General features: G+C 45.6%; 1 protein-coding gene across 1 annotated transcript in view; it reads right to left on the bottom strand.

Moving 5' to 3' along the window:
* Window positions 1–25,604, bottom strand: part of LOC311197512 (bMERB domain-containing protein 1) — a gene marked incomplete at both ends in the record, with an annotated part of 35,984 nt that extends 10,380 nt beyond the window's left edge. Inside the window, 2 exons of the mRNA XM_084271278.1 lie at window positions 10,424–10,547; window positions 25,499–25,604. Of these exons, the coding sequence (XP_084127404.1) occupies window positions 10,424–10,547; window positions 25,499–25,604 (230 nt within the window). The remainder of the gene's footprint in view (window positions 1–10,423; window positions 10,548–25,498) is intronic.
* Between the last annotated feature and the right edge of the window lie 666 nt (window positions 25,605–26,270).

The raw sequence follows: 26,270 nt of genomic DNA, 5'->3' as shown, positions 1-26,270 counted from the left end.
AAGCTTCTATTTATAAATCTGTGAAGCCACAGGCAACATTTAATGAAAATAGTACATGTTGTCTGAGTCATTATGAGGTGTGTTTATCACCTTGTAATTTAGCTCAGCACCTGGCGCTGCTCAGGCTGGAAGACAATTAAGATAACAGATTGCTGACCAGCTTGCTTGGCAGGTCAGGTACCAAATCAGAAGTCCTATGATTAACTTAAACTATTAAAATAACTGTGTCTATCTTTTCTTGTTAAAGTGCTCTCTGGTGGACAAACAGTGGATAGAAGCACTGGACCACAGCTTGCCAAGTGATGTTGTAATTCAGCTGTCATCCCAGCCAACTGAAGATGGCAGGCCCTGAAAACCTCAGTCCCCAGCGGTGATATTTAAGGCACATTGCACAGAAATTCAGAACAGTGGCTAAAGAAGCTGTCTGAATTTCATTCTCACTGACACTCTTCAATTCTCTTGAGCTTGGCCGTCTCCTCTGCCAGTTAGGAAGTTTTACCATCAATAATAACAAGAGGAGCTTTCCTAGAAATGCTCCTCTCTGGAGGGGAGTATTTCTCTACGTGTCAAAAACTAAGTTAATTTGTCTAGAGCCGCTAGATTTCAGTTCTGAAGTGTCTAACCCCACTGCAGCAGCAAACAGAAGACTCTATGTAAAAGCCAACTTATCTGCATGGATCATTTAACCTGGTCTAGAAGTTTTATTTCTTGTTTGCAGGCAGCAGGAGTAGGAAACTCCAGGTCTGGCTGTGTGTTGTCTCTAGCAGACTCGATGAGGTGTTTCCTTCTTCCTTTGTCTCCATATTTGTCTTATTTTCAAACCCGGAGGATCAACTATTTGGTATCAAAGCTGGAAAGAATATAAAGGCATCGGGTGTCAAATTAAACACTGACAGTCAGTCGTTTCTGGACTCCTCAATTCACTGGTGAATCACCACTGACCTACGTACAGCAGAAGGTGAGCAAGAGAGACCACGGAAATACCCCGGGCCAAGAGTTACACCCTGCGACAGAGCACCCTTGCCCACGGGAAGGTAACTGTGAAGGAGAGCGGCTCACAGCAGCCCTGAGCCCTACAGCGTGTGCTGTGTGCTGCAGCCACCATCTCAGATACACAGTCTCACTGGAGACAGCTCATTCCACCACCCACTCACACAAACTGGACCACGGGGAGCTAAGAACTGGGAATCAAAACCAATTTGGGATTAATGGTTGCATTTGGGATTACAGTGCTACATTACTAAATCAAACAATTAAAGATACCCAGAGCTGCTCCCTCCTGTATTAACAGCAATTTGTGACAGTTCAAGGAAGAAAACACTATTTAAAGATTTTTTCTGTTAAATAATTATTTTCCTAGGTGTCCAACAGAGAAAATAATGACAATTCACCCTTTGACATTTTTTCTAAGACACAAACATCTTGACTAATAGGTACTAAGCCTACAATTCATTAAGTGCTTTGCTAATTGTATGTTCATCATTACACACCACTAAAAATGCTCCTCTTTTCTGAGCATTTTAATGTAGCATTTTTATGGGCACACAATTGAATAGGTCATATTTTCCTCAGTGGTTGATGTCCACTGTCAAACAGGGCAAAGGAGATGGGTGAGCAGAGACATTAAACTGAACAAAGACGTTTTTCTTTCCTCCTTGAGAGCAGATTTGTATTTATATTTTTAAGCTCAAAGTGCACAGTCCAGAACTTTGCAATTCTGTCCTGAACTCACATTCCTGAAGCTTCCAGACTCCTAGCTGCAGAGCTGGGAGACCCTCACCAGAGCTGGACCTTCTACAGTGGGCTCATCCTTGAGGCTCTCAGGTCCCTGGCAGTCCCCTAGAAACGTTGTCCCTAATTTCAGAAGCCTCAAACTTTGAGTATCTGACAACTGTTACAGAAATCAGGCTGCACCATTTCCCAGCTTCTCTTTCCTAGGTATTCCTCAAGGACTCTGGGTATCCGCAGGCGACCTGGGATGGGAAAGGTGAATGGGGACATTGGATCGCAGCCCAAATTGTGGAGGTGTGTGTGCCACACCAGGCTGTGTCACTGGGACACCCGTGGTATCCCCCATAACGCTGGGCTTGGTATTTTCCCTAATGGTACCTTATGAAGCTGACAACCTGACATGTATATTCACTGAAAACTATCTATCACCACACAACTATCTCCTCCAACATCATCCCAAAGTGCATCCTGTGTTCCCAGAGCAAGATACAACCAGGCAAAAAAGAAAGGAATTCACAGGAAGTTCTATTGTATTGTTAAGATTATAGAACTGTGAAGGAGAAAAAATTTATTACTTCTTTCCATGAAAGGACAGATCTTACCAGAAAACACTGACAACAAGCACTCTATTCATGAAAAAAATAATCTGCTTCTGTTGGTGTAATTTCTTTGCATGGCAGTAACAGCTAGGTGCCAATCTCAGGAACATGCTAGACGCTGTATAATATGTAAGGAAATGGTCCTGAGCCAATTCCATGCTAAGCCTTAGAGGAGACAACATAGATAATATACAGTACAAAGCCAAAAAGTAGCAGGGGAAGAATCAAAACCAGCCAAGAAAGCCCAAGTCAGAGCCCCCGCTTAGCAATACGTAAGCAGGGAATTACCAGCGCTACTCCCACCTGTGACAGCCTGTTTATCTCCTTACACTTCCCTTGCTCTCACCCTTGCTCAGGTTGATGCTCAGTGGCATCAGGCCACTCAGAATTCACAGCTGATGCTGCATCTAGTGAGTCACTAGGAACAGAGAGAAAGTATCAGGTTGAAAAAGCAATTACTACTTGGTTCATATAAAGGCAGCAATCACTGCTGCCTCTTCTCATGGAGAATGGGAACACTCCACCTCAGCACAGTGTAGCACAGTGTGACTTCTCCAGTTCAGCCAGCAATGAGCGGCTGTTTGTTTCACAGCCCCACCCTGTGTGAGCCTCCTAGCCTTACTGCACTCATTCCAAACCAAAATACAGGATTCCACAGTTGGTTTACTGAAGGGTATTGTCACCAAAGGAATTAACCTCTTGCTTCTCAGGTCTTGTGTGGCTGGGCACTGCGTCCCCTTGCCGCGACTACAGAAAGCCGTGCAATGGCAGAGACACCTTTCTGTGCTGTCAATGCCAACATGCTGTGTGTGCTGCCAGACAGAAAGGCAAGAAGCCTCTCTGACTCTGCTGACATGTTACTGTCCTTAGAAGCAGCATCGACTACACATTTTCCTCCATGACAAATCTGCCCTAAATTTGAAAGTCTGCCATTACGTCCAGTGCCCTACAGAAGGGCCATTACTGGCTACCCCACCTCTACTACTACAACTACTATTAGCTATGAGTAGTACACAAAAGTCACAGCAGCCAGAGAGCTATGTATGGGGTACTTGCAAAGTGGGAAAAGATGAAGGTTAAAAAGGCAAGTAAAGAAAGACTGATTGGAAGCAAGAAAAAAAGCCAAAACCAGGGATGAATTAAGTACTCGGGACAGCTAATGAAGCTGTGGCACTGCTAGTATAAGCTTATTACCAGGGCAAATTCAAGTTGCAGCAAACTTATCTACATAAAGGTAATTGTTCCTGGGATTACAAGTAAGCAAATATAATTGTGTAAAATGATCTAAAACCCTGAATGGATCTACGGAGAATTTGGATGATGTAGATGTTATGAGCACTGAGGAGAAGAGGGAGTCATCTAATAATCTGTCATGAGAGTGTACAAAGACAATGACCAATTTTAATTCTGCTAAGTCAACGTGGAGGAGAATTTGGCTTTTTCACAGTATTAGTTTAGCAATTAGTTTAGCAATTAGTTTAGCAGTATTAGTTTAGCAATAACCACACAGACATCAGGCAAATACTCTGTGTGTTATAATATTTTTACAGATAAAACAAGTTTAATGAGGTAAGTGAAATTGTTTCCAATAATTGTCTAAAGCAACCTAATAGGGCTTACTATATAATATCTTCTATTCCCTTTACATTAAAAAATTGCCATTTACCTACCTTGTCAAAAATAACTGTTCTCAGGGCAGCTATCACAGGTGGAAGCAACTTCCACACTTTTTGTTCAAGGTTATCCAATATAGCTAGCTGGCTTCAAGTTTTGTTTTCCATCTGGAAAGCCAGCAGTATCAGGCACTGCCAGATTTCCCAAGGAGCATGTTTCATGATGGCAGTGAATGCTATTTTAGAAGAACTCCATGCCTTTCTTATTCGCAGGCATAGATCTCACCGGATGGCAAGATCTCTCCTATACTGTTAGTATTTACTGGGTCAGAACATGCTAATACATTTTAAAGGGCATTAATTTTACACTACTAATGATTCCAAGGTTCAGTTCTGATCAGTTCCTGTATCATACAGAGGTCTGAGGCTTTGCTGCCTGTCTCCTCTGTCCGCTAAACTGAGCTAACACATGAATTATCTATTTTTACAATCGTGTCTTTTGGCAGGATAGATTTCTATCCCCCCAGTGATATGAATCCTAACCCGCTCCTGAAGCTGCACATAAGTATCCATAGCAGGAACACATTAAATCTGCAGTGAAGAGGATGCAGTTGGAGCAGCTCTCTCTGCTTTTGCGTCTGTTATCTCATCAGGAGAGGAAAAAAGGAAGTGGGACTGGAGAATGAGAAAGGGGGAGAGAAAGAGTGTGCATGTTCTGAAGTGGTATGTTTGCTTTCCTTAACAGCAAAGACAGATTGAAAATGTATAGTTTGACCCAAAACTCTTTTTATAGAGAACATTTTAAGAAATGAGCTGAGAGAAGTCTGAGAAGCGAATGAGGGGGAATGCTGGCTAGCTATAAAGTGATGCCTTCTGTACATATTGCCTCCTTCATGCGTGCCGAGTTCTCAGCTCTTCTGAAAATAAACCCAGAGGAGCTGGAGATAGCATATGATGGCTTTAAGCTATATTTTCATTTCCGGGGCTGGCTGGAGATGGTCACAACAGCTCCCAGCTTGATTTTATGAAATTTCCCAGTATCACTAGCATAGAAGGAGAGATGCTACAAATAGCCACAATTGCTACGTAACCTTGACATATCTTGAGGAGGTCCAGCCTGGGCACTAAGTGAGACAGGGTCATGGGACAAAAATAGGATTTGATAATGTAATTACAGGACAAATCACAGTGCATCTGCTCTGCTGTGACTATGGCTGTCTGAGCTAAAATATGATTGCACAATGTAAATTGTGGCATTACCTAATTAAGAAAGGCTTGATTTTATAATCTGAAAATTGGTTCTATATAAACTTTAGGCAATTCCTCATAGCAGGCAGGTATTCATCTGGAAATAGTACAGACTTCCTGGTCATGAAAAGTACAGCTTCCATGAGCGGCCCTTCTTTTCATTTTAAAGGAGGAAACAACAGCATGGAGCAAAGGACAGGCTTACAAAGGCTAGTATCTGACTTGCAGTCTACACCAAGGTTTAACAAACATTGTGACCTGTTAATCAATTGCTTCAGCTGATCTTGCTGTATCGATAAAACGAAAACAAGGATTATGAGAAAGCTGGCCTCTTTTAAAGTATACACTACAAGATTAACTGTTTCACTGTGATGAATGTACAGCACCTTCCTGGGCACTGTGCCTGGGCTGATCTGAGCAGTGTGTTTTTAACGCAGGACAGGTAGAGGGCACATGCAGCCCCACAGCTATTTGCCAGTTTTCACAAAAGCCTCCTGGGACAGACTGGCCAGTGCTCCGATGCCTCCCACCAGACCCAGGGGGATTGGAAGTGGTCACTAGAAAAGCATAGCTTTTGGGGGGCCTTAGCTAGCAGCCCACAGCCCTCTACACCACACTGCCCAGCAAAAAATAAGGAGAACACACAGGCTTTGTGAGGAAGGAAAAAAAGTTCCTCAAAGCTGTTGTAAGAGGAATGCGGGTGTCAGGGGAAGTATTGCTGCAGTGGCCCCCCAGGCAGCCATTTTGTGTTGTCTGGATGAGCTGCCACAGGTCTGCAGCCATTTTGTCTCACGCGAGCAGTTAGCATGGCTGGCGTGGCTCTGCAGCGGAAAGGCCCCTATGAAAGGCTCCCTTTAAGCTTCAAAAATAAAGCATGCACCTTATTAAAGGAATTTTTGCTGCCCTTTCCCTTCTTTAACCAGAGTGGTAAACCTGCAGGCAGGTAAGGCCTCTTACCTGTTGATCTAGCGACTTCAGTATTATGTGTGTTACTGTCCTGACTTGGTACCCAAATCTCTTTCTAAAGGTGGAAAATTTCTTCCTGAGGAGATTAACCTTTCTGTCGATCACCCAGAGGGAAGATCATGAGTAATTTTAATATCCAGAACCACACAAAGCAACTTGCTTATTCATAGTGTGACTGATGCACAGAGGTGGGCGGAAATACATAAACCAAAAAAACCCCAAGCTCTGATAGTTTAACTCAATACTTAATCATAGAAATGTACGTGAAATATGTTCAAAAATTGAACTTTTCCTCACTTTGATTTTGAAAACTGAAAATCTGGGTCTGTTGAGCTAATAGTATGTTTGATGGACATGGGCTAGGAGATGAGACACAGAACTTGCTTGGATGCAGATGATGAAAAAACCCTACATATAGTTTTGTATGGTTTCTGAACACTATTCTGTACCACTTCTTAAGCCTGATACTATTAAATCCTTTTAATTTTTAATTGAATCCCACTGCCTGTTTCTCAAATACTTTAGGACTTGCTTTGAAATAATAATGATGGTTAAGTACCTGGCTTTTATTTCTTCATCATCCCACTCTTTCTTTCACCCCTACAGGGTGACTCTTCTAAAGCTTTTAGTGATGATCAACTGTTCAGTAAAGATTTTATTTAGATACTGAAGTGTTACCAACTGTGAGTACTGCAATGTAACATTTGGGTAGTGATGTAGGAGCAACAAATTTCATTTTATCCCTTTTGCTGTCCTACAGACTTCATTAGTCATTGGTGTTGCTTTGTTCAGTGGGGAGAGGGAGCATAGATTTCATAATATTACTGTGGTAAAGATAAGGCCTTGGTGCCTTAACTTTCAAAGCAAGGAAAGCTGACTATGTTTTGCTAAAGACTGCCTTATATAGAGTTGATGCTGCTTGAAAAGGGACACATGCTGCATAGATTCCAGCTGAGGAACTGCCTGGAGCAATATTACGTTATCGATGATCTCATGCATCAGCAGGAAAAGTTTCACACACAGAAGTGTGAAAAATGCAAATCAGCTCCAGGTCTGCTGGGTACCCAGACATTTCTAGGGTTTTTTTTAAGTTGACTTTGGTTTAAGTCGGGGATTTTTTTGTATTGGCTGATACATTAGCCTGCAGCAGTTCTCTGCTAAGTGCCCTAATTTTATGGCTACTATTTGTTTGGGAAAAACGGTGACAAAGCAGTTAAAGACAACACAGGTTGTTACAGAGCTGTTTCAAATATCAGAAACTGTGAGTTTTAGTATTACCCATTTCTATCTTCTTTGTGCATCTGACTTCAAGGAAAACAGTAATTTCAATTAGCAGTCTTAGAGCAAGTTTCTTCCATGGATTAAACCTGCATCGCTCTGATAAGGGAACAGCTTGGTCTGCTTTCCATCAGCCTAGCTTACAGTGCTTTGATTTTTTATTCTTGAGTGTGAATATTGTTAAAATACAGTGTCTGTACTGTGAAGAGTTGTGGTAGTTGCTGGTGTGTGTAACAGGAGGGAGCCATGGCACCATTAGCGCTGGTGATACACTCAGAGCACAAGCCCTCTAGCTTTTTTCTCTTTTTTTTTTCCCTTTTCTTTTTTCTCTTTTTCTTTTTTTTTTCTTTTTTCCTTTTAAAGCACAGCTACAATGTACCTTGTCCTAGCTTAAGGCTCTGGCTACATGTGAATAAAAAAAAATCAGCCATACAGCAAGGCAGTGAGAAGAATGAGCCATTACTTTTAAAAAGGTAGATTTAAACTGTGTCTTGATGTGTGATATGGAATTATTTCATTGGGTTCAAGCTTTTATAAGAACTAAACCACCACCCAATTTAACTCAGAATTTCTACTCTGTTGATAACAGCATGAGGGGAAAAAGGAGAATACAAACATATCACACATTTTCTCCATTACTATATGTATGTTTTATCCTTTTGTTATAATTGAACAAAAAGTTAAACAGTTACAAGAACTAAAGAGGTCTCGTTCTCATTAAGCTGCTCTTGAAGTCAGTAGTCTGAGTGTGTGTAGTACTGCCAGTGAGTAGCCACGTGTTCAAAGTCAAGTCTGCCTTAAACCTGCCTGAGGTGGCCCAGCGACACGCACCTGGTTGTACAGCTCATTCATAGGGGAATCTAGTCCTGTCAGAAGAAACCAACTACTAAAATTGATGACCTACATAGAGCCTTCTGCTCCTGGGACACTGGCAATGCATTACTTCAGGAAACAACTGGGAAAAAATTAAATGTAGCCCCCTATAAAGTCTTCCACAGTATGTCTATGAATTATTTATGTAATTTGCCTAGTGAAACAGATACAAAACTTGGACCACTTGCTGAGGTAACTGTGAGTTGTGCTGTTAATCTCAGCAAGAGATCATTAAAAGATATCAGTCATTAAAAGACATTTGTCATTAAAGCTGAATGCAAGTGAGCCCCTCTGTCAGTGAAACCTTCCAGAATGAAAGGCAGTGAGGAACAGGTGCTGCTCTATTACTTGGGCATCCCTACCAACATGCCTCTCACTTATCAGGACTAAAACGTAAAAACATTTTGAAAAATGAGATAAAGCCAAGCAGACAATTTTTTTGACTCATCAAAGCTATTAAGTGAAGCATGTTCTAATTCTGGAGGTCTTTGGGAGCGAGAGAGGCTGCTGCATGTTTAACACTTGATGAGCCAGTATGCAGAACCTGTCTGTTGCAGATGGACTTAAAAAGATGGGAAGTCTACAAAAGGCTTGGAAAATCGCCATCAGTGCAGTCTTGGTTTGCAAGTAGAGTTTGTAACTGTGTTTGGATGATGGAGAGTGCTGTATCAGTTACATTCCCTTCACAGTAAGAAAGTTCCTCTGATAAATTCCTACTCAAACACCTGCTGGGCAATAGAGAGTATAAAGAGTGTGATGGGTGTGAGCATGGGGGAATGAGATGAACAGACTGGATGCAAGAACAGACAGACCAAGTGAAGAATGTGCAAAGCGATGACAAGCAGATGTCTGCTATGGCTCTCATTCACTAGGGCAGTTTATTTCAGTGCTTTGTTTGACAGAGGAAATGTCAAGAGAAGTGCAGGGTTCAGTGATGAGGCAGCTTCTGGATTAAATTTATGTACAAGCCAATAACCAAGAAGGTATCTGACTACCAGGAGCAGGTGTGCCAAAACCTTTCCTGTTTGCTTTATTCGTACCGCTGGTGCATTATTAAAGGTCAGTGTCACTATTAGCAGCCTGTTTTTCCGAAGGTGCCTAAGCAGTGATTCTGGGCTGGAGTCTTCTGGGGTAATACTCAAAGTCTGTGTGGTTTGAGGGTGGGGCTTTCAACTTCTGCCAGTGCAAGTCAGGGCACTGACTGAAGTGTAAGGGCAGAAGTACCAGTACTATCTTTGCACTTGAAAGGGAAAAGAGAGCAAGTGAGGTTTTTTTCAGGCTCCCGTAGCTTCACTAATGCCAAGGGTCCCTGTTCTGCAGGTTTTAGCTCTACTGAGCTCCCTGGCCTGTCAGCAAAGGTGTTAGTTTCTGACCTCACATACTCAAGAGACAAATGGGACTTCAAAATAATACACTCATTATTAGTAAGTCCTGGTCTTCTAAATCTGCTGATTAAGGAATATAAACCCTATTGACTTCATCATCAGAAGTGGATTAATTTTCATTAACCTTCAGTGAGGCTCCTATGCCTGACCCTTTTGGCAGTTTTGAAAATCTCTCTTGGAGTATTGCTATTTAATTTGATACATCGAAACGTGTTTTGTGTTCATAACTTAATGTCTTCCATTTAACAAATGTCAAATTGTGGCTGCTATCAGTCCAGAATGCAGTATGCTCTCTTGTGACATGAGCTGTCTAACACCACTAATGAAGCGAGGAATAAAGCCTGAATTAGGTTAGACTTTGGAAGCTCCAAATCCCCTACCTGTCGATATTTTCTTCAAACAAATATCCTTCCCACAAAGGACAGAAGTCAGGTATAAAAATATACTCTGTAGACATACACTTTACTAAAGTTTCCTTTTGTAAGTAATAGATCCCTTTTATGTCTTCTGCAAATCATGCTGAATGAAAAAGGTGCTGAATAAAAAAGGTAATTTCCTTTGCAACTACAAAAATAATTTCCCAATGGCATTTTGCAAACATCCACTTCACCGGGATGCTCTTTATCTTTGTTCCTTTTAAAATGTCAAGCAGATAAAAGTCTCCTAAATAGCATTCTTTCCTATTTTGATTAATTTTGCATAGCGTTTTCCCAGAAGTATTGATACTTACATAAACCTGAGTTCTGATTCTCTTCTGACTAAGACTTCCCGAAGTCTCTGGATCTTTGCCATCTCAAGCTCAATTTCCTCAGGCATCATTGTTGTTTCAGCCATTGAAATGATGTCGAGTTGGTCTGTGTGTGAAAGCAGAGAAAATGAATTAAGTTAGTCAAACTATCTTAATGGGTTTTTTAGGAATGTAAATTTAATCACAGAGCTATCTGACTATGGGGTAATTAATGCAAGTAATAAGGAATATCCTGGCTGAATGCTACACTGACTGGTGCCTCTACTGTTTTGCTTATTACTTTCAACATTTTGAAGTGAAAGAATCCCTAAGCCAGTTACATTCATTTTGTTAGTCAGCATCTATCATACCCCTAAGAAATGCCAGCCCAGTACATTGTTCTTTAATTGGTATCACTACAGACATTGAGAGAACAGCCGGAGACTGCTACAAAACTCACTTGAAGCAATTACTTGCACCTCTGAAGAGTCCAATCTCAGTGCAAGCACAGGCAATGCAAACTGATGAAGGTTTCCCATCTTTAATTCTTAGAACTCTTCATGCCAGCCCCCATCTCAGCTAAGGCCCAGGCCCACCAGAGAGGAGTCAAGGCTGTGATGAGAAATGACATAGGGCCTAATCTTTCAAGGGACTGAGTGTTTCTCATTAGGGCACTGAAATCAGCTGGAGAGACAAACAGCACCACAGTAATTAATTAATGGGCAACTGGTAAGGCCAGGGTCCTTCTATGATTTCTCTGTAATTGATGTATTACCTCTTCTAATCCAGAAAGAAACAGAGCTACGAACTGTGCTCATTGAATCAATGAATAGAACATCAATTTGGGAAGCAGCAACATTGGCCTCTGGAAAACCTTATTGCAAAGGCTCACCATAACTGGCCTTCATTCTGAACACGAGTTCAGAGACTAAAAATCAGAGTGTCTGCATGTTTTGGTACCCAAATGGAGACACATTCCTGGAAGCAGGCCTGCTTCAGCTGTTCTGACTTCAGAAAGGAAAATGGACAGGTCAAAATGGGCTCAGCATGATTATGCAGAAAACAGGAGACAAAAAGCATCAGAAAAAAGGCTGCCCATTTAATTAAGAATGGATGAATTCTGAAGCCCTTCATGACAGACTAAACGCAAAGAGCTGAGAAGAGTTTCTGACAGAAGCTTGGAGTAGGAATGAAACTATAAAATCTCAACAAACACAACCCCTGCATGAGCTTAGCTCACAAAGACCTGCTCTCCCAAAATGGGAGCAAAGAAACAAAATTCTATAGAAAATATACTGAATATATATATTTAAAATTATGCTGCTAGTACTGTCTGTAAATTTTGGCTTCACTTCATAATGAAGAAAGTGGGCAAACATACTAAAACTCACCCTTTCCCTCCCCTCACACCTCTACCTGGGTGTGTGGGAACAAGGAACCACAGCAAAATCCGGAACCGAGCAGCAGAGTACCTACCATGCCCTGCTGCCACGACCAGACAGGCAGAATTCTAACTCTGGATTCCCTAGGTATTGATCAGGCATCAGCCAAAAGAAACTACAACAAAGATTCTGTAAGTATAGTTTTGCCTCTTGTTGCTTTTCAGGGCTGTGGAGTTATTTGCTTGCAGCGTAACTGGCTTTGGTGCAAATTTATTTCCCAAAACTTTTAAGCAGGAGATAGGAAGTTATACTGATGCTACCACAAATTAAAGTAAAAAATGCTGGGATTAAAAATATAGGCCACAAATATATCATACACACATGCATGTTTTTAAATTAATTCTCAAGAGCTCAGAAAACAGAAGAAAAAGAAGAAACTATTCTTTCCACTCCTCAACTCTGTAAAAGCCCCAGTGCTCCTACCCCTTGGCTCTGATCAGCTGTCATCCCACGTTTCCAATACTTCAGGAGCTGAATCAGGAACAAGCCTCATGCTTGAGTGTGTGCTTGAAGCCATCACAAGAATTACTGTGAGAAGCAGGAGTCTAATCTGACGTCTTTTAGGGCAGATTCTCCTTCCCATCCCACTCAAAGCGCGCTTGAACCAGAGAAAATACTTTTGAAGGCTATCCAAACTTATGCAATGTTTTCAGAAGAATCAGAAATGCTGGTGAGGCACCGCAGGTTTGAAAGCAAAGGGAAATAAATACAGAAACTGTTAGGTATTAATTCTCAACTTGATGGCAAACTTAGAGATGTAGCTAGAACAAGGCAGAGACTTCAGGGGTGGTTTCGTTTCTCTTCCTAGCGGTGGATGTGAACATACTGTAAGGTGACTATTTCTCATGGAGACCCCAGACTGGAGGAGGACTGGCAGGAGCTGGATTAAGGGAACTTTGAGAGGAAAAGCCAGCCTGGGCAGTTGAAATCAGTAGAAATTTGAAGGTGAGGATACAGAGAACTGAATATGGAGAGTGCTGGAAGCAACTAAGAGCCAATTCTAGAGGGGTAGGCATGGTCCTCCAAGGAGAAGGAGCTGGTCAATCTATACTTCAGGCACGTTCACCTGTGCACTATTAAGGAATTACACCATTTTTGTATCAAATCTCCAGCTTTTCTAAGCCTCCCTTCCTACCAGGTAAAGTGAGCTGCTTTGAGAGCCCCACACTGTCCCCATTGTGATCCTCACAAATCACTGCCCTGTTTGTGTCTGAATTTCTCTTCTGATGTTGTGGATAACTCTTCAGCCTGCCTGGAAGCAGCTATTCACAGACTCACAGAAGAGTCAGGGTAGGGTGGGACCTCCAGAGATCACCAAGTCCAAGCCCCTGCCAAAGCAGGTTCCCTAGGACAGGTCACACAGGTGCACTGCTCTTTTCAAACACATGCTGAAGGCTCAGTAATTATTTCTCATAAAAATGGTTTGAGCCCCTGGGATGTGAACCTCTTAGGAAAGAATATGTTAACATTAATACCCCTTTGAGCAAAGCTCAAGCTCTGTCCCAGTGATGAATGACACCTTTAGTGCTTTGAGACACCAGTCTGAACAGCTTCACCCAGAAGTCTTTTACCCTTTCATAAAAGAAAGAAACATTTCATTTTATTCCAAGCAGGTGTGCATTAGTCAACTAATTTTTAGTAGATACAGTTATTAAGCCCCATTCCTGGTAATGAGCCAAAATTCATAAAGCAGAACTGGAGACAACACTGAGATTAGTCACAGCCAGTGACAGGATGAGACTATTTTGTCTGCTCTGCAATCTCTAGGATAATATTCAGTGACAAAGAAACAAGTAAAATATTATTACTGTATGCACAAAGATATTAGCATGAAAATAATTACCATACAGAAATAAAATTATCAAGCTATTACATATAATGAGAGGGACTGAAGAGGTAAACCTGAAGCTATTTATGCATCTCTTTGCTTCAATTTAAATGCAGTCTGGTATAGTTAAACTGGGTATTAACTTAATGATCACATTTCATCCTCAGTGTGCCAGCCAGAAATGGAACATTAACCACCTGTGATGAAAAGCAACAAGAAAATAAAATGCCTATTAAGTCAATAAGCACAAAGAAAACTTTAGAAGAAGCCTGAAGTGATACAGTGAGAAATGGGAGAATGCATTACACCCGGTGTCAATAGCTGCAGACAAATGGGTAAGTGATGCTGGGAGGAAAAGGTAATTATCAGAAAAAATCCTGCTGCTGTCACTTCCTCACTGAGAGGCTCATCGTGCTCTACAACCATTAGCTAGTTTAACTGTAATTTGGGGGTTGGGTTATCACCGTCTCAGTAAAAGACAGAAGCACGGGGGGGAGGTGTATCAGTAACACAAAGGGACCCAAACCTGTGCTGTTGGACCCCAAGACACTGTCACTGCTCTGATGGTATCCACGTACCGAACAACCACCAGACCTTAACTCCACGAACACCTGAAGCAGCGAGCAGGCAGTCTGCAGTCTAGGGGCTGCAAGAGCCGGGTTGCTTATGGATACACAGCCAGCCTGTGGCAGAGCCAGTAGGAGGTCTGCTGGATCACTGCATCTCTCCAGGATGTGGTTAAGCCTTTTTCTTGCTTGTGAATCTGTTGCTGATGGAAACTCTCGGTCACGCAGCCTCGAAGAGTCGTCTCAGCCATTCAGCACCAGCAGAGCACACACAAGGGTAATGGCCTGGATACTCTGCCTTTTTTTTTTTTTTCATCTTTGACATGGATGAACCATCTTAAATGACTCTGTGTGTGTTCAATCCATGACTGCTGAGAGCTCTTTAAAAGACTGCAGCACAAACCAGCTGCATGGCTTCCCTAACGCAGATACTACTCAGTAACATACCTGGCTGCTCAGCCCGCCCCATTACACTGCTTCACCTGAAAATGATTTTAAGTCATTGCTGTCCTGGATTGGATTTAAACTGAGCAACGTGAGGCCAATTTCCCCTCCCCTGAATCGTCTAATAAGATACTCCTTGCTGAAATACCATTAATGGCTAAGGTTTGTTCCAAATCTGGGTCAGCACTTTTGGGGTTTTGTCAAGAATTCAGTGAAATTCTCAAAATAATCCTTTTTCACTGAAGTATATTAAATGCTAACAGAGCATGGTGCAGCGAGTGTGCTTTTAATGCTGCTCCAGGGATCAGCATCAAGACTTTAAAGACCACTATTAGCTCATGAAGCAAAGCAGAAGTAAGCAGGAGGCACAGGTTAGAGATAGATGAGCACAAAACCAGATGGTGCAACTCAAAACCAGCACAACTGATGAAGTGGGAATAGCTGCATAATGCAGAAAATAAATTGTTATTGAACAAAACATTCCAGATAGAAAAAATGTTCTATGAAAAGAATCAGATGATCCCTGTAGCTTGTCTCTAGCTCATCACCTGGAGGCACCACGAATGGCTGATCCCATAGCAAGGCCTTTTCCTGTCCCTTTTACTGCTGCCTCAACATACCCAGATGCCCAGAGTTGTGGGGGTTTTTCCCTCAGATTTAACCCATCTGGAGCAGAATGCAGCGACCAATAACTAACCCATACAGAAAAATCCTACATCTAATTGCTTATTCTTAATCCAGCCTGCTGCAGCATTTTATTACAGTGCATCCTAGCGATGACTACATTTGGCAGGTGTGGAATGGTATTTCTTCAACGTTTTGTGCAGGAATTACCATATAAATATAGTTAATAGCTACACTCAATACAAACAGCTGCAATGTATTTTGTCCCTGGCTTCCCTCACAGGCAGGCAACACCGTGCAATCTCCCAGGGGCAGACCAGGGCAAAGGGGACGGTAGCACAAGACAGGACGCCTGTGGAAGCGACTGGCTGTCAGGGTGCTGGGCACATCCCACCACTGCCGCTGGTTTGACTGCCTGGGCATAGGGCTGGTTTGGACATGGTGCAGGCAGCTGGTGTTGAGAAGCCTCAGCTGAGGCTCCCACTCCTTGCCCCTCTTCTTCAGCACCAGAAGTTTTACAGATAAATGATGTTTCCGACTTTCTAATTTAGGGCCCATTTTCTGCCCTTGTTCCCTCTTTAAAAATGTGTATCAGCACAAGCCCATGATGGTAAGATCTATAAAGATCCTGCCCTCAAAAAAAGCATCAACTAAATTGTCTTGTTTGTTATCCTGGGAAATTTATAAGCAGCAATTATTCTTGGCTTTGTCTTTTGTCAATTTACAATAGTTCCGATTTCCTAAGTGGGTAATTTAATCTTACACTTCCCCGGGGAAGAGGATCTCTCCAGCCCTAAGAAACTGATCTTCATTGTGGTTGTACAATACCCAAAAAAAACAGCTCACTTCTCGATAGCTGTTCAGCCTTCTCTGACAACAAACACCCTGTGAATCTGCACCAGTCTGGAGTTCTTGTAGGATCCTGATGTGACACATCAGACTTAATGTGATATTCAGACTTCATGTGTCTTAAAATCTAGTCCCTGTATTTGGATAGTAAGTTCCCTTTGTTCTATCTTGCAGTTAAGCTTTCAGATTTCAGCACCCTCCTGATTTCTGATGCTGTCAAGGTTGTGATGCTCGTCGGCTTGTGAGGATGGAGATTCTGGTTAGCTAAGAGCAAAGGCTCATGGACAGGGGAGAGGGTTGTTTATGTTAAATGATAATGAGTGGTGTAAAATCAAGCAGAGATAAAGAGTAAGCTTTGACTGCAAGCTGCTAACTATCCAAAGCAAGAACTTTCTGAAGCAATCTTCAAGTAGGGTACTGGAGGAAAGGAAACAAAGCTGGTTTAAGCAAAGATCGGAACTTACAGATCTTTAAAGGGTCTGGCCTCATTTTGTGGGGAAAAACCCAGCCAGGTCCTGTGAATCAGCTCAGGTCCTGTATGGCTGCAGCTGCGGGAGGCTGCTGCACTCAGGAAGCAGAAAAGATTAATCTGGTCATTATCTGAGGCTCTGCTCTCCAAGGCAGGATTCAGCTTCCTGAGATCCAGTGTCCCCTGCAGCCAGACACTGCCCACACAAAACTTCCAAACTTTCTCCACGTACAAAGCCACAAGGATCCATCCCATCAAATTAAACAATCACATAAAGGTACTGTGCCATCTCTGCTTTCATATCCCTCCACCTGCACCTCAGGGTGTTTGCTTATGCAAGGGACTGACTGGGTACAACAGGACAATTTGCTACCTAATTATCTGTAACTAGAGTAATTTCTTTTCCAGCTGTAAATCTAGATATGATTTGGTGCTGGTTTGTAGCACTATCACTATGATTTACGTGCATGTTTTATCTACCACTGAGAGTTCAACTAGCTCTCTCTGGTTTTACATCATGCCTTTGATCTGAGACTCACAATATCCTGAACAGTCCCCAAAACAGTCAATTTTAGGGGGAGAGGGAAGACTCTTCCTCAACAGTACCTCTCTGGCAGCAGTTTAAAAGGTAACACAAACCATATTTACCCATCAGAATTTCAGCACTCACAGCAATAAATGCCTAAGGAGTCAGAACTTAATATTGAACTAAATGTTTCTTTGAAGATATAAGATGAATATAATTTCCCATGAAAGTCTTCCTGTGAACAGTGAAATAAAAGCCCCAGGCCTGATTTGATTGTGCTGTAATATTAAGGCAAAAATACAGACTATTTTTTTTAATGTGATTGAAATTTGCAGGAAGTGCTTCTGATGAAAATAAACCCAGGGTATGCAGAAGTATGTCCACTAACATAGATTACCCTAATCACACTCACAGATCAGGTCTTGGAAACCCTGAGGGGCTTTGACACTCCAATTACAGGGCTAGAACCTTGATTCCCAGACTGCCTAGGCAACTGGCAAGCCCCAGCCAATTTCCCTTATCGTCAGTGATAATAAGGTTGCACACATCTCTTCAGCCTGTTAGAGGGCAAACACTTGAAAACAAGAAAACAGGATCATGAAAACAGCAAAGGGAGCTTGGAATTAATGTCTTTGTATAAAAATCCTTTTTTAGCTCAAGTCCCACTAAATTAAAAAGCCCAGAGACGTTATTCCTGGATTCACAAGTGATTCTCCACTCGGCTGAAAATGAGTCCTCTGGTTTAATATAAATGGCATCTCTGAGTTGAAACAGTTTTCCAATACCCAGACTCTGACCTTGGCAGGTTTAACTTGTGTTCTTAGGGTGGCTGTTTGCGGTCACTGCTGCTCACACCTTCAGATGCAAGTGACTGCTCTGCACCCAGCTTAGCATCACCCCAGTACAGCTCCTGTCCCCACCAAACAAAAACCAAGCAGCAGAGTGTCCATCCTGGTGCCTCTGGATACCATTCACATCCAGACACTGCTCAGAGCAGTGACAGCACGCTGGAACGCACCATTGTGACCACTGTGACTGGTGTCACCAGTCCAGGTTTCAGTTCCCAGCACCCTGGTGCCTGAACCGAGCCACAACCTCCCATCAGCACCAGTACAGTCCATTTGCAGTATAGCTGGTGGTACCTCACCCGGCCATCTCTGCTCTGGATAGAGAGGGATTAAGTGGGGTTTGAGTGGGATTTACAGAAGAGCTGTCCGTGTAATTAGGTCTGCAGAGACTTCTGACAGGCTTAGCACAGCACTGTAACTGAACTGTGCGGGAGCGAGTTCCAGACTTCCCACTGTTCCTTCCAACTTTAAATAAACTCGAGTTTGGGTATCAGAACCACATTCCTTGTTGCCAGATGCTCTGACAACGGGATTTTTCACACATTTGGCTGGTGGTTTAGGTGAGGTGTGAAAGCAATTTCCCCCAGACCACATTACATGTCAGTCTGAAACCAAGCAACCCGATCTGTCTTGCTGTAACTGAAACAGGAGCGTGGCATTGTTCTGCCTCTTTCTAGGAGATGTTCCATCAAGTGATTCTCCACCTGACCTAACCTGATGGAAGGGAGCCCTCCGTACCCCAGCAGGTCTAAAACCACAGGCTTCAAATATTCTATTCTTCTGGTTTCAGAGACAGATAAACAAACAACCAATTAAATAAATATGTCTCTCTGCAGACAAGACACATAAGCTCATCTCACACAGTACTGTTTCAGCACTCGAGTGAAGTGCTGCTCACAGAAAACCCAGCGATTTAGCTCCTTTGTTTGTGAGGAAACAGTCATTTCTCCAGCCCAGCCTGGCTCAGCCTGACCTGGCTTTGTGAGGAGCACGCAGCTTTGGTGCTGAGCTTGCTTTGCTTTGAGCTTGAGTGCAGTCACCGGCCAGGCTTGGCTCAGGCTGTCCAAACTGCTGCACCCCTGCCATCTCCACCCACGCCTGCCAAATCCTCACAGCAGCTGGAAGAGGGATGGAGGAATGGCCACGCCAGCACCTCACCCCCCACCTGCCTGTTTTAGGGAAGATAGAGACACCTAATTTGCTGTGCTTGACTCATAAGCAGCTTAGACCCAGGATTTGAGCAGCTTTGGGATGGAAAGGGAGCTGCCTGCTTTCTTGAGCAAACAGCTGCTTCTTATCACAGTCACAGCTATACCACATACTGTAGCCTTAGGGAAGACTTTCTTCATTAAACACCCAGCCAGGGAGCGTGCCCCAGTTAAGATGCTGCCCAGAGAAACCCTCGGTACCAAGGTGATATGTGACCTCATCCCCACACCAGGAAACTGAAGAGAACTCTCCCTGGTTTTCAGAGTGTGTGTGATACCAGTACATGGTGCGAAGTCTCTTAATGAGCAGCCAGCTTTCTTGTGAGGGAGGCCTTAGAAAAGCTAACAGCATTTTCATCTGGGCCCAGAATCCAACCCCAGTACATCTCCACATTACCACGCTCAAGGTCCAGACCTTGCACATCCACTGAACACCCACATCTGGGAGCGTGGCACCACAAAGCCATCAGAGCAGACTCCAGCCTTTCTGAAGTGGAAATTCCCTGTATGAATTAAACATCAGCTCAAAAAGAGCTAGAAACAGATTTGCCATTCAGTAAAATATTGGGATGCCACCAGCATGAAATCTGTTGTTTTTTTAAAGTGAATTAAGCTAAATTGTTTCCTTTTCCCTTCCGCTTTCCCCTCAGGTAATCTCTCCTATTCAATGCTTCAGCCTGACAACAAGATTATCCCATTTCATGAGGTGTTTATATATCCCCTGTTGCTATATGAAAACTTCTTGTGACCAGCAAAGGAAATCCTACTGCCTGTACTCAGGAGTGTTACCAGACAGGCGGAGTGGAGAACACACCCGCTCCAACCTGTCTCACACCACTGTTCATGTGTCGTACCAGCAGCAGACTAATAGTATCTCTTATGGAAGCACAATTTAGGTAACTTCTACAGGGTTCAGTAAAGAAATAGCCTCAGTTTGCAATGATAAGTTCCATTTACAACCTCACACTTTCAATGGGAATTTGTTAAAAAAAATATAATAAAACAATTAAGTTCTTTTTCATCATTTCCTCAGAAGTCACTACACAAAGTTAATCATGTCCTGGACTAAGCCAGCCTGCAGTGAGAGTGTCATTCCTGCCACGCTTTCTCCTGCATTGATTATCCCTGACCTAATCGGTGCTGGTGCAGACTGGAGCATAAACAAATCCCCACAGAGTGCTGAGAGCAGCTCAGGCTATTTTATTTGCCCGCTCACACAATTTTCAGCTCGTGTGCAGTATTGACACACACCACAAAGCGACCATCTCGATGCTGTGGGTATTTTTGCACATTCCTATCGCCTTTCCCCATGGTGTTACAAGCTGAAAGTGCAGCCCTGTGTGTCTGTCCTTCAGAGATCAGGAGGAGATGCAGCTCTACGCAGCCTGCTGGGAAATCTGCACAGTGTGTATGACCTGACAGCTGTTCTACGAGAAAATGGAGCCAAAATGAGAGAAAATTGCCTTTGCAGGTCTGATCCAACCCCCCTCACTGCCAGTTTTACTCGGTGGCACCGAGTTAGACCTTTATCCCTGAGAAGCTATTTTAGTCTGGCTCAGAAAGGCTGCCAGGAGTCAGGAAGACTCCGGATGGGGTTCCCATACCCAACCCTGCCGCGGCACAGCATGAGAATCGGCACTACCAGGAGGCTGTAAACAGGCACCGAGTTACTGGGGCAGGCACCTTCCTGCTGGAATCACGGCACTGCCCATCTGGAGCAAGCATAGCTTGAAGCCGCGCTCTGAGGAAGGTAATTCAGTTCATCTCACCTGATGGGGAATTAGAAAGCAGTGTGAAGAAACATGCATTGCTTCTGTCACTTTGCTCAGCAGTCAAAGGAAGCAGCCTGTGGCTTTCCATTCCATTCCCCACCAGAGCCATACTCTGATCCTGAAATCCCTACACAAGTCACAGTGCCAGCTACTGCTACCGCTCAGGATTTTAAAGCTTATTTACTTTGGTATTTTTAGAAGACTCTTCTTTTTCTGTTTGTTTCAGCAACAAAATATTCAGTCTCAAGAAGTCTCACAAAACCTCCTCAGGAATAGGCAGTTTTACGGTTTCTCCCATGAGCATCAACTGATAAAGAGCAACATATGTTGCGAGTGAAATATCAGCAAAATTGGTACTGGCATTCCTCAATTTCCCATCTTTACAACACTTCCCTTTGAAATTACCTGACTGCACACCAGAAAGTTTCTCTCCCCCTTCCATGATGTGATTCTCTAACACAGTTTTCTAACAGTGCTCTAAGCATCTTCTTGGCAGCTGGTAGGTAATTTTAGGCAACCTTAGGCATTGGATAAATATAATAGACATATGAGTCTGATCCAGTAAAGGCCAAAGTAATACTGGCACAGAGAATTGCTTCAGACAGCAAAGAAATTGGTTCACATAACAGATTCCCACACCAGCAAGGAATTAAATATTGAGAAGATGCTCCTCAGAAACCAAGAAAAAAGGAGTTTCATGTAGGAGAAAAGACCAGTAATTTCCCATGGGGAGATTCCCTAAGGCCATGGCATACAACATGTGCAGACCAACAGCAAAGCTGAAGGCCAGGCAGAGATCATACTGGGATCTTGCTCGCCAATGTATGGGGCACACCGTGCTTCCAGGGAGCCACAGGCAAAGGCTGCGCCCTTCCTTCCAGATGGAAGAGCCAAGAGTGGCTGGTTCCTTCCCAGCATACACTCAGGTGGAGCAGCACAGGGCTCCATCTCCAGCTCACACAGTATAGTGAGGACAGCTGGTGAACAAGTCTGGTTCGATCATGCCTTTCATCCGTGGAGTCACTCTCTACAAGCCTCTGTTTTCACCGAGTCACTGGCTCTCAATTCAGTTTCCCTCCAAGACACTAGTGTTTTCTTCCTCGGGGAGTGGGGGGGGAGTAGGCTGGCTGAGGCTGAGCCACCCACATCCCCGAAGGTCTCAGAGGTGAGGAGCCAAGGTGGCTCTGTTTGCCACTGAGACAAATGGAAAGCTGGCTGCCCCCTTCTCTTTGTCAGAGAGACAGACAGGTAATCACAGGATGCTTCCCACCTCACCAAGGCAGAGACCAATAGATCTCAATTCTACCGGCTTTCAGAACTCCATGGCTGGGCCCTTCCCTGTACATCCCACGTACTCTCTGTGCTACAGAGAGGTATCAGCCTGAAGGGAAATGTCAGTCTTGGAGCCTGCCAAGCTGCAGGAACTTCAGTGCCCTCCCAGGTGTGGAGCCCTGAGGAAGTTGTGTGGGAATCTGTGGCAGAGGAGGAGGAGAGGAGCTACAGACTGGGTAAGGAGAGCAGGGGCACAAATGTGTAACCCAGTTTCTGTGATTTCCTGCTGTCCTGCAGAACAGGATGGCTTGAGGAGCAGCCACTCATTGCAGGGGCTCCAACGTATTAGCTAATTATTCCCATCTCAGAGACAAGGAGATTAAATGGCATTACCCTGCCAGTGCAAACACTTCTCCAGGGAGCAAACACTTGGCAAGGCTCTGCAGGCCGGGCTTGGTGAGAAGTGAGGGGGGGGGCAGAGAGACCAGAAACACCAGGCAGCCTGGCCCAGCTCCCCAGGAGCCCCTGTGGCATTGACACAGCCCCCCAGACCCCTCACCGGAGTTTTCTGAGGAGAATCCAGGCACATAGGGCTCCAGGCCAGGAATGCACGAAGCCCAGCTGTGCTGCTGCTGAAATCAGAGGGGAAATTTCCATCGATGCCAACAGAGTTGGGACTGTGATTGGTATTTGTAATGAGGAAACCATCAGTCAGGCTTCTCCATCACTTCCCAGGGAGGTCAGGCAACTGTCCTGCTCATTTGGCTCCAACACCATTACTCCAAACCCCCCAGCCTCTCACACTGGAAGCGCGTCAGTGGTACAACTGGCTGATGAGCTCTGCTCTGGGTCTGGAGGTTTTTTCTCCAAGACATGAACAAAAGTATTAAACTGCCCTACAATGAGAATCTTTTGTTCCAATTCTATCAGTATATAAAACCCCAGATACACCTGTACAAAACCTCTCCACACCAATAAAGGTTTGGGAGGGGAAAGGCTCGGGGCAATAACAAGATCCTTAAGCACTGCCAGCATTCCTGCAATAACAAATTACCTCCTGCATTCTGGTAGTGTTTGCAGTCAATTAGGCTTCCCAATGAGCCCCCTGTCTCACTGAAGATCATCCATCCTCATTTAATGGTAAATTCTCCTAAAATTAGCTTCTCAAACATCTTGCCCTTTATGAACTGACACAACGTTATAATGAATGTCTCTCTGATGATCCCGAGGGGCAGCTAACATCGTTACCTCGGGGAGCTCCCGCTGGCTTCTCCTCACTTGCCCTCCAAGCACACATCTTTCATGGTGGAATTCTGAGCACATTTAACCCACACCTTTTATGGGGTCGGACAGCAGAAAACATTTCAAGGAAATAAATTACCACTATTTACTTCCTGAGTCTCGGGGACTGTTGTACTAAGACCACTATGAAAATGGAACACAATCGGCTACCGAGGAAGAGCACCTTGGGTGCAGGGTTAGATTGTGTCCAGTTCCGGCCTTTGCTGTGCTCAGGAACGACAAGAAGACTCTGTAACTCCCTGCCTGTCACCCAGGACTTGCAGTGCATGCCCAAGCCCCAGTGCCAGGGTTTAATCCTGGTTTACAGCACACCAGACAGAGATTCTCACGTGCAGTTACTCTGACAGAAGCACACTATGCAACTACAGGATCAAGAGGAAAGATACACAGGGACCATGTACACCAGCTGCCACCAACAGCGTTTCCTACAGTATCTGAAGAAAGTTGAAGCCTGTGAGCGGAGAGTGATTACCACAGCCTCTGAAGAACTTCCTCTTCTGTATCTAATTTTTCATACACAGAGAAATATTCTCATTAACCCACATCTAGCATGTGGAAGGGCAGCTCAGCAGCAGGGACAGGTGCAGACACCTGGCTACGGGTCCTGGTCAAGCTACATTTCGGGTGGAACCTCAATGCCCAGCACACATTTTTGAGCGGATTGGGTCTCCCACTCAGCCTCCATGCTGCCCTGTGCCAAACACAGGATCTTTTGTCCAAAGCTCAGAAGCCAAAACCTTTCTGCCACCCCAAGCTACCAGTTGCTCTACCAGTACAAGTGCTGTGGTGCACCCGGGTCCTGAGCTCTGGAATGGACACAGCCCAGTGTTTACAAGAACAAAGAGAACAAAGTACCTGTATCACACCAGAGAACCTGCAAGGCTGCTGCGTGTGTCTGAGCCAGCCAGCTCAGTCAACCAACTTCAGTTCCATCCCTGAAAGCGTGGAGTTACTCAGCCCTGAACCGATGCCAGGCTCTGCAACAAAACCTGTGCTGCAACCAGAGCATGCGGGTGGGACACTGACACCCCTGCCACCAGCACAGGGCACAACACGACACACATGGGGACACCCAAAGCTGGAGGCCAAGTGGTACCTGAGTCTAAACACAGCACAAACACCAGCTGAAACCCACTAGCAGGATGCTGCAGCGCCATGGGATGTTGAACGGCACCGGGGTGAGACTTCACCCTGACACTGAAAGGGACCGTGGATCACCAGCAAGTCCAACAGCAGCCAAGATGAAGGTGTCACAACAGACACACACACAGAGCTTTTTATCCCCGTGGCCTAAGCAAACACTTGGTAAAACTTAGAAAATATTTGGCTTTATTCTAGCACCGAGCTAGAATAGCGTCAGTCTCTTCAGGGCTGCCTGCACCAGCCATCACCCGCACGCTCAGCAGGGCTCACGGGCTCCCCAGTCCCTGGGGAAGGCAGCTCTGGCGGGACAGAACACCGGCTGATGCCGGAGCGGAGACAGGGTCCCGCGGATAACTCGAGCTGGCAGCTACTCATCTTTTTAGCCCCGCTTTCCACCCGCCCTTCGCGAGGTTACGCCAGTCTGGCAAACTACGGCTTCAGGAAGGCTCTTCCAGCACAGAGCATCCGCTCAGTTCCCGACCGCGGTGCGGCCACGGGTGAAGGGAGCGAGGTGCTGCACCCAGTACCCCGCACCCGGTATCCCGCAGCCCGCCCGCAGGACGGAGCAGCGCGGCTGTCCCGCTGCCCCCCGCGGCCAGGCGAAGCCCCGCGTTCACCCGCACCCGAGGAACGGCCAAGGAGAGCCGGCGTCCCCCGGCGGAGCGAGCGGTGGGCGAACGCGGCCCATCCGCAGCCCCGTCCCTGCAGAAAGGGCCCCGGGGCGCGCCAGCCGCGGTCGCTCAGCCCCTCCCGGCCGGCCGGACCACCGCCCGCGCCCCGCTCACCGCGCCCCGGCGCCTCCGCCCTCCGCTCCGTCTCCTCCACAGCCCCGTAGCGCCGCATCGGTCTCTCGGCCTCCGCGCTGGCCGAGATGGACCGCCTCAGCTCCATGGCCGGCCCGGGCGCTGCCGCTCACTCCATGCCGGCGGGGCCGCGACCCCTGCGCTGCCCGGACGCCGCGGAGCCGACCGCGCCTCTGCGCGGGGCGGGGGGAGGCAGGGGCGCCGCGCACATGCTCAGTGCGGGGCTGGGCGGGGGGAGCCTGGCTGGCGCCACCCGCGCTCGTACCCGCACCCGCGCTCGTACCCGCCATCGTGCCCGCGCCCATCCGAGCGGCCGGGGCGAGCGGGACCCTGCCCAGCGGGATCGCTGCCCGGTGGGACCCCGACCCAGAAGGACCCTGCCCGGCGGTACCCGGGTGGCCGCCCCGCACCGGAGGGCCGGGGTCCGGGTGAGGATGCCGCCGCTCGCCCCCGGCAGCCAGGGCAGGACGGCGCCGCGCTCGCAGCCCCCCGCGCCGAGCGGCACAGCGCCCGTGCCGCCGCCGGAGCGAGAGGCAGAGGCCGGCACCCGTGCGGGGAGGAGGCTGCGGGTCGGAGCAGCCTTCCCCCGGACCAGCCTGCCGGGGCTAGGGGAGGGGAACGACCGCGCAGCAGCGATCGCACCTGGTAATCATTTCGCTTACCGGGGAGGTGATGGGGATAAAACCCCTGAGCGGCACTGAGAGCACCCTTCCCCGTGCCGTTCCCTTGCACTTTACCGTGCACATCGCTCCTG

The sequence above is a fragment of the Gallinula chloropus genome (genome assembly GCF_964237585.1).
Source record: "Gallinula chloropus genome assembly, chromosome: 15".
NCBI lineage: Eukaryota > Metazoa > Chordata > Aves > Gruiformes > Rallidae > Gallinula > Gallinula chloropus.
The sequence above is the reverse complement of the archived record's forward strand: the minus strand, read 5'-3'. Positions and strand labels throughout refer to the sequence as shown.